Source organism: Cololabis saira, chromosome 1, assembly GCF_033807715.1.
Source record: "Cololabis saira isolate AMF1-May2022 chromosome 1, fColSai1.1, whole genome shotgun sequence".
NCBI lineage: Eukaryota > Metazoa > Chordata > Actinopteri > Beloniformes > Belonidae > Cololabis > Cololabis saira.
In genome coordinates, this window is record NC_084587.1 from 39,002,460 (window position 1) to 39,011,249 (window position 8,790).

At 38.3% G+C, this 8,790-nt stretch overlaps 1 protein-coding gene across 1 annotated transcript; it reads left to right on the forward strand.

Moving 5' to 3' along the window:
• The first annotated feature begins 2,531 nt into the window (after positions 1-2,531).
• inab (internexin neuronal intermediate filament protein, alpha b) lies at positions 2,532-7,213 on the forward strand. The gene is made up of 3 exons (XM_061722820.1): positions 2,532-3,604; positions 4,332-4,456; positions 4,662-7,213. Exons 1-3 carry the CDS (start codon positions 2,564-2,566, stop codon positions 4,930-4,932), a joined length of 1,437 nt encoding a protein of 478 aa, XP_061578804.1. The 5' UTR covers positions 2,532-2,563; the 3' UTR covers positions 4,933-7,213.
• Positions 7,214-8,790: the final 1,577 nt, after the last annotated feature.

The window sequence follows — 8,790 nt, forward strand, 5'->3', positions numbered from 1 at the left end:
GTATGTTGATTAAATGTATGATTAATTATTACTATATATATATATATATATATATATATATATATATATATATATATATATATATATATATATATATATATATATATATATATATATATATATATATATGAGCATTCTGAACCTACATATGGTTCAGTTATGAGTTAACCTTTAACAACAAACATTCCATTTTTATTGGTACGTTGGATTGGGGCTCTCGACAACAGAGGGCAGCAAAGTCCAATTTGTGAACTAATTCTTTCGAAAGGGTCTTTGTACACTTTGTACAATATACTCAATAGGGAACATGGTTATTTAGAATATTCTCATTCTCTATGGTGACAAATAAACAAATGTTCTGATAGATTTGATATTTTGTTGCATTCAGCAGAACACTGGGCCACATATATCTGTCGTTTTTCTCATGTTCTCTATAAATATTGGATCAAATGGTGTTGGACCAGGGGCACAAAACTAAAATCAATTTTCTTCTCATGGTGCCTTTATTTATTAAACAATAATAAAGCTAAAAACTATCAAATAAAACAAAGAAAGAAGAGGTTTTCTCCTGTTAATCCCAAATAAAATATATATATTCAGTTAATGCTGGCATGGCTTAAGCCTTAAACATTAAACCTGCTCAGCTAGGCCTGTAGTGTCTGAGATGTTATACTTATTTATTTAATATATTTCACTGCAAGATGTGACCTCGTCCTGGGAAGATTGGCAACTTTCTTGTGATTAACCTTTCTTATTGCAATATGTTAAACTCCAAACTGATTGGAAATTATTCATAACCCCTTGGATGTGCAACATTTGCTTCTCTAATGTCATTGCTTATGTCTTTCAGTTTTTGCCCTTGTGTTAACAACACACACTTGAATACCAGACCAAAACGTCTAAGATCTGCATTGTACTGGTTTTAATGAAAACAATTACTTTTTGAGGAGTTTTATTTTTGTTAAATAAATAATGGCATCAAGAAAAAAAGGTTATATGTTGTTGTTCAGCTGGAGTTGTCCTTGCTTAATACTAAAACCTGCAACATTCCGGTCATTTTTAAGAAAAAACATATTATTAAAAAGGGGGGTACAGTATTTAGCCCACGACTGTTGGGCCTACGGCGTAGGCTCTGCGTTGATTTAACGCAGAACCATAATTCAGGCTTGAGAGGGAAGAAGCGGCTGAAGATAATATAGGTTATGGTTAAGTTACCACGATCAGGGGCGAAAATCCCGTTTCATAGTTTGGGGGGGACAATAAACAGTAACATTTTAGAGAATAAATCCAGGGGGGACAAGGAATAAAAGTTTTAGCCTTCCTTTAATACAGCATTTTGACATTTTCAACTCTATCTCGCAAACAGGCAGAAGACCTTTCTTAGAGCAATACAAAACAATGGTATTAGGTGGAAGGTGGCAATAATACAGCACATCTGACATAATACACTGCAAAAACCCAAAATCTTAACAAGAATATTTGTCTTATTTCTAGTTAAAATGTCTCATTTTTAGTTAAAAAAAATCTCATTACACTTAAAACAAGACTCATCACTGGAAAAAAAACAACAATTTTCACCTGTTTCAAGTAGATTTTCACTTAAAATAAGTAGAAAAATCTGCCGGTGGAACAAGATTGTTTTGCTTATAAGATAAATCTTGTCGCACTGGCAGATTTTTCTACTTATTTCCAGTGAAAATTTACTTGAAACAGGTGAAAATGGTCAAATAACAAGTTATTTTTCTGGTGATGACTCTTGTTTAAAGTGTAATGAGATTTTACTGTTTATTATTATTTTCGATTTCGGTTTCGGCCACAAATTTTCATTTTGGTGCATCACTACTATGTACTTACTACTGCATTGTTCCAAAATTATTAATTCTGTCTCAAATGATTCTAGGGGGGGACAGCTTTACTAATGGGGGGGACTTGTCCCCCCTGTCCCCCCTGGGATTTTCGCCCCTGGCCACGATAACGCCAAAGATTTTATTTTAACATTTAAATAGCCTACACACGGACAGTTTAGATTGTTGTTTAAATGTGTAAAAAGCGAAAAGACATTTGGATCAATGTCATTTTTAGACAATAGACAATATTGTCTATTAGACAATATGAATTTAACGGGTAAAATATATTTTGTTGTTTTGTTTTTATATTGTTGGTGAGTTAGTGTGTATGTTTTCTTATTTTTTTGTTTTGTTTTTTCATTATTTCTTTTTTTTGGTATTATATAAGTAGTGATTGTTGAACAGACGGACAACCATTGTTTTATTTTTTTGAGAAAGGGGCTTGGTATGTAAGGCTTTCTTCTTCTTGCCCCTTTTCCATCATGGAATGGAACATATGTGAACTATTTCCATGATATGGAATAAATAAAAATTAAATTAAATTGTATACGGAAAAAGCAAAATAAATCCTAGCACGATATTTTAGTTTCGCATGTATTACCTGCGCATCTGGACATAACCGAATATTACCAGCTGGCATTAATTAGTGATTGGGTCGTGAGCCCTATATAAAGGAGGCGCGCCCACCGCTTTGTCCTGTCTCCATACAAGCCAAGATGAGCTACGGATCGGAAGTCTTCTCCTCCTCCTCCTACAGGAAGATTTTCGGGGATTCTCCCCGCTATGCCTCCTCTCCATCGCGGACACCCATGTCCTCCCGTGGAGGGTACCGGTCCTCCTCCGCATCCCGGACCAACGCGTCCTCCCTGCATGGCGCGTACAGCAGAAAGGCCGGCCGCTCCTTCTCCATGCCACTGGAGACCTTCGATCTCACACAGAGCAACGTCCTCAACAATGAGTTTAAAATCATCCGCACCAATGAGAAGGAGCAAATGCAGGGTCTCAACGACCGCTTTGCGATGTTCATCGACAAGGTGCGCAACTTGGAGCAGAGCAACAAAGTGCTGGAGACGGAGCTGGTGGCGCTGCGCCAGCGCCAGGCGGAGCCGTCCCGTCTGGCGGAGCTGTACCAGCAGGAGATACGAGAACTGCGCTCTCAGCTCGAAGAAGTGAACGGGGAGAAGTCCCAGCTGCTGATCGAGAGGGATACTATCGACGACGACCTGCAGAAGCTCAGGGGGAAATACGAAGAGGAGTTCCGCGCCCGGGAGGAGGCGGAGGCCACGCTCAAAGCGTTCAGGAAAGACGTGGACGATGCCACCATGGTGCGCCTGGACCTGGAGAAGAAAGTGGAGTCTCTGCTGGACGAGATCAACTTCCTCAGGAAGGTGCACGACGAGGAGGTGGTGGAGCTGACGGACATGATCCAGGCCGCGCAGGTGTCCGTGGAGATGGAGGTGGCCAAGCCCGACCTCACCTCCGCCCTCAAGGAGATCCGCAGCCAGTACGACTCCATGGCGTCCAAGAACATGCAGTCCGCGGAGGAGTGGTACAAGAGCAAGTTCGCGGATCTGTCCGAGCAGGCGACCCGGGGAAACGAGGCCATCCGCGCCAGCCGGGAGGAGCTGAACGAGTTCAGGAGGCAGCTGCAGTCCAAGACCATCGAGATAGAGAGCCTGCGGGGAACCAACGAGTCCATGGAGAAGCAGCTGCGGGAGATGGAGGACAGGCACAACATGGAGATTGGCACTTACCAGGTAATTATCCTCTAATCACCTCCTGAAATCGCAATCAACTATATGCTATCATTCTAACAAATTGTTTTTTATACTTAAATGACAACATGTCATTTTTTTCGTTTAGCAAAAGTATATATATATATATATATATATATATATATATATATATATATATATATATATATATATATATATATATATATATATATATATATTATTCAAACGTCTTTGATATCTTTTTAAAAGCGCTATATAAATAAAATGTATTATTATTTTTATTATAATAAATATATATATATATATATATATATATATATATATATATAAACAATATGTGTGCGTGTGTGTGTCTGTGTATTCACCGTAGGCCTAATAATAACAGAAAATCCCGACAATAATGCCGTCAGTGCCAGATCATTTTAAGGGCTCTGTCTGTGGTGCTGAAATCTTTCCCCTGAGAGAGCGCGCTCTGCCGCATCTGACAACGCCCACTGAATGCATACACCTTTTTTAATTTCAGTCAAGCCAATGCTTTTTATTCAGACCCCCTGATTCACAGTATGTTCAAATATGAATATTTCAATCTATTCTAACTATGACTGACTCCAACAGCCCACTCACTACATGTTGCACAGTTGAACAAAATTATCTGCAGGGATCTATTTATGGAGACTGTAATTAACTACCAAGATCACAGTCTATAATTAGTCCCTTTTTAAAATGTGACTGTTTGGTTTTTTGTCAGGATGGCATGGCAGAACTGGAAAATGAGCTGAGGACCACCAAGAGTGAGATGGCCCGTCATCTGAGGGAATATCAGGATCTGCTCAATGTCAAGATGGCACTTGATATTGAAATTGCAGCATACAGGTAAGGTCATTTTTGTGACCAATAACTCACAAAAAATCAATTCAATTAAATATACATCTGTAATTCGGAACTGAAAAGAGGTACACATATGAATAAACTTTTTCTTCTGTTTTTTTTAACTGGCCCTTTTAATCTCCTCTTTTAATGTTATGTGATCTCATTGTCTATTCTCTCCAAATCTCTCCTTCCATCCCTCTCCCTGAAGGAAACTACTGGAAGGAGAGGAGACCCGCATTGGAACAGGCATAGCCTATCCTGGCCCCTCCTTAAGTGCCGGTGGTGGGCAAAGCTATAGCTACCAAACCCGCATTTACACCGGCTCTGGCAAAAGCTCCAAGAAGGAGAGCAAGGAAGATGAGCAGCAGAGCAAGTCTGGTGGCAAGGTGTCCCAGCGTGAATCTTACGAGGAGACACACGTCACCACCAAGAAGTTGGAGAAGCAACAAGAGGAAATCCCCACCAATCAGAAAAACTAAAAGCCTACTGCACACCCGATTTAAAACCCCTTAAGTTTCCCTTTATCTTGCAAGCTCAAACATCACAAACCTCTCCCATCTTAAAAGCATAGTGAGTGTGTGTCAGATGTCTTCAAGTAATTAGAGAGCAGGATCTATAGGTTTGTTTCATGTTGAGTAAATAAATGGTGTTCGTCATCATGCTACTTTAACCATCACACTGTAAAACCCACAGTACAGCTCCTATCTCTTTCTCTCTTTCACAAGCTCATAGTTAAACAATAACGAGCACATAGGTAGCATCTCAAAAATATGGTCTTTCAAAGTACCAATGTTCAACCAGTCTTTCTCACTAATATTACATCAATCCGTAGGACTGACACATAGTAGATAACAACTGGTCATGCATTTTGCCACAAACTGTGAATTACTCTAAGCATGTTGCAAGGAATTGGTTATGGTGTGCATTAAGACAGAAAATACATTCAAAAGATAGCAACTGTTATTGGTTTGCATTCACTTACTAAAAGAAACATTTTTTTTAATTAGTTTGATTTATGAAAGGAAGAGCACTATACGTAACCAAAGGATTTAAAATAATCTACAAGAAATGGCAGTGTTCCTTAATACATGAAGCTAGAATGTTGAACAAAAGGTTATTTGCTTTTTTTACAATTTGATGACAGTAAGTGAATTTAATAATTTTTACCGCAACCTGACCATCTCTGCATGACAACATCGTCAGTCCAGCATTTATCTGTTTTAAATTACCAGTGATTTTTAATTCACAAATCTCATTCACAGTCGCTTTTTAAATGTAATTAGGATTTGAGTAACCAGGAAATCGTATTACCCAAGGACAAATTGCATGCCATGCATGTAATTCATTGTCAATTGGAAAATCAAAATATATTATCGTTAAAGGTTTTGATGATAAAAATGCATCATAATGCAGAATACCTTTTAATGATTGTAAATTATAGCTGGGCTCAATTTCACAGCATTATTGTTACTCTTTGGAAGTGATTTAGTGGGCTGACTGTATCTTGACTGTAGATATTATGCGCAAAAAGGGAGCCTCTGTTGATGCACTTAAAAAGGAGTGGATTCTGCCTAGGCTGGAAATATATAACAGTTTGCATGTCCTGTTATGAAGTACACAGCAGGGGAGGAAAAACATGGAGCCCATTTGATAGTGAAGGATAGCCTTTCACACAGTTCATTAAACTAGAGACTGAATTGTTAATTTTGCTTTTTCAAACATGATTGAGAGATCCATCCCTTGTGTACACAGACCATATCTAATGAAGCACATTTGACTCTAGCATCATACCACTCAGTCTGAAGACCACCAAACCAACTGGATTCAAAATACATCAAGTTTATGAAAAACCTGTCATCCCATGATGTGTTTGAAACAACTTGACCTCTCTCTCTTTAATTGTGGCCATGACTGGATAAAATGTCTGTTGTAGTATGAATTCACTATCACTAGGAATACTTCAGTGTGAGAAGTGTAGCTTGTTTTTTCTGCTTGTGCACTGCCAGCTCTGACACAGCTATTTTATCCTTTTAGTGTTGGTCATGGTGATTAACACTGACAAACTGCACTCGCACTATGAATGAGAAAAAAAAACTACTGATTGTATAAAGGCGTCTTTAGATTTGGTTAAGGTTTATTATAGTATCTTGGTACTGTACAAAGTGTGCTTGTAACTTTACACTGTGGCCTATAAAGCTTCGAATAGTACAAAAGAAGATATTCAATCTGAAAGTTGGGCTTTTTGATGTATGAAATATTGAATTTAAGCTGTGAAGCAGAGAAAAATATCTCAGAAGAACGCTAATAGTGTTTCACAGTTCACATGATTGCAATGGGAAAATCATTCATAGTTACAAACAATACGCCTTGATCTTGCACAGTAAACCAAAAACAATGTCACTACAACAGCACTGCCAGTCTTTTCCAAGTTCACATTCATGGAAAATGAAGTTACCAAAAATACAATATATCACTAATGCATATTCAACAATCAATACTCAGTCATACTGTAGAACAATTACTGTAGGATGTAATCTGCCTTAAAACACTAGCAGCTTCTGGCTATGTGCTTGATGTGTATGATTCTTATTCAATGGGGTGTTGAAAAATTATTATCTCTTCAGTAGTGTTTATTAGTTATCATTACATTGAAAGCATAGGGACTGAATGTAGTTGACATGCTATTCTCTTTACTGTGACTACTATTATGTATTGCGGTATGACACAATAGTAATAAAGACTTGATATTACTAAAGCTGCACATGACATCATTGTGTCTGTCCTATATGTAAAACAGTTTGGGAATGGATGCTTATCCATCCATATTCTATACCCACTTTATCCTTTGCAGGGTCACAGGGGTCTGTTGGAGCCTATCCCAGCTTCAGGCGAGAGGCGGGGGCAGACAACCAGACACACTCACACCTACAGGCAATTTATAATCATCAGTTAACCTACTTAATGCACAGGGAGAACATGCAAACTCCACACAGAAAGACCAGGGAGTCGAACCGGGAACCTTCTTGCTGTGCAGTGCAAACCACTAAGCCACTGAGCTGCCCCTGGATGCTCATTCATCGGGGAAGTATAGAAAAGATCAAAATATCTTAGGCTGATGATGATTCATTTGAATTCGAAGTGTCGGTGCATGGAAACCTCCAAAATAAGCAAAGCAGTGGACTGCAACTGGGGAACAACGTGCTAGACATTTAACTGACTTTATTATATACTATGCATATCAAGTTTCATAAAATAATACAAATTATAAGAAATAATTACATATATGCAATAATTTAATTATTTTGTTTATGTATATACTTTTCACATATATTATTAACCTACAATTTGAACTCAGTCCAATTCAATTTTGTGTGCATTGTGCCAAATCATGAAAATAATGCTACTCCACTTACTTACAGGACCAGCACAGGCCAGAAAGCAAGGTCACCTTGACACATTGACCCTTTGAATTTTCTTATTATAGCCTCAGATAAGGGATTCGTGTTCTACTGGACCTCAGTGCTGCTTTTGACACTGTAGATCAGCATCTTACTTCACAGGTTAGAACATATTAAGTATAGTCCAGAATCACAGTATTCATTTTCATTGCTACGGTGATAATACGCAGCAATATTTGAAGCCAGATGAAACACAACCGTTATCCAAACTTCAGGTGTGTCTTAAGGACATTAAGGACTGGATGTCCACTAGCTTTTAGCTTCTAAATTTCGATAATACAGGGGATGTTTTTGGTCCCAAACACCTTAGGAAGGGATTAAATGGTGTTGGGATGGCCTCCAGTACAACTGTGTGAAGCCTTGGCATTATTTTGGATCAGGATTTGTTATTTAAACAGCATATTAATCAGGTTGGTAAAACAGTGTAATGCACCTCATCACTGTAGGCCGCCTCCTTACCTCTTTTAATCAGCCCCACCACTGTTGTGTCAACAGCAAATTATTATAATATTATTATTGTATTAAAAGCTGAGCTGACATCAATGAAGAGCATCCTGACATGTTCCTAACAGAGCTCTCCATTCTCAGAGTGCAGGTTTCCTCATAGTTCCTAAAGTACCCAAATGTAGATCTGGAGAACGGTTCTTCTGCTATATGGCACCGTTACTATGGAACCAACTTCCAATCTGGGTTAAGGATGCTGACACCACCTCCACCTTTAAAACTTCCAACATTTCTGTTTAGTAAAGCCTATAGTTATTTATTTGTATTTGTATTTGTATTTATTTATTTAGCACAATTTTAAAAAAATAGTGCAAGGAGGGAACGAAGCCCAGAGGGCTTGTACAGAGTTCCACCCCCGTCATCTACTGTAAACAG

Coding starts and splice junctions, on each gene's coding strand:
- inab (XM_061722820.1), top strand. CDS start 2,564: ATGAGCTACGGATCGGAAGTCTTCTCCTCCTCCTCCTACAGGAAGATT. Junction 3,605..4,331: donor TGGAGATTGGCACTTACCAG/GTAATTATCCTC, acceptor GTTTTTTGTCAG/GATGGCATGGCAGAACTGGA. Junction 4,457..4,661: donor ATTGAAATTGCAGCATACAG/GTAAGGTCATTT, acceptor CTCTCCCTGAAG/GAAACTACTGGAAGGAGAGG.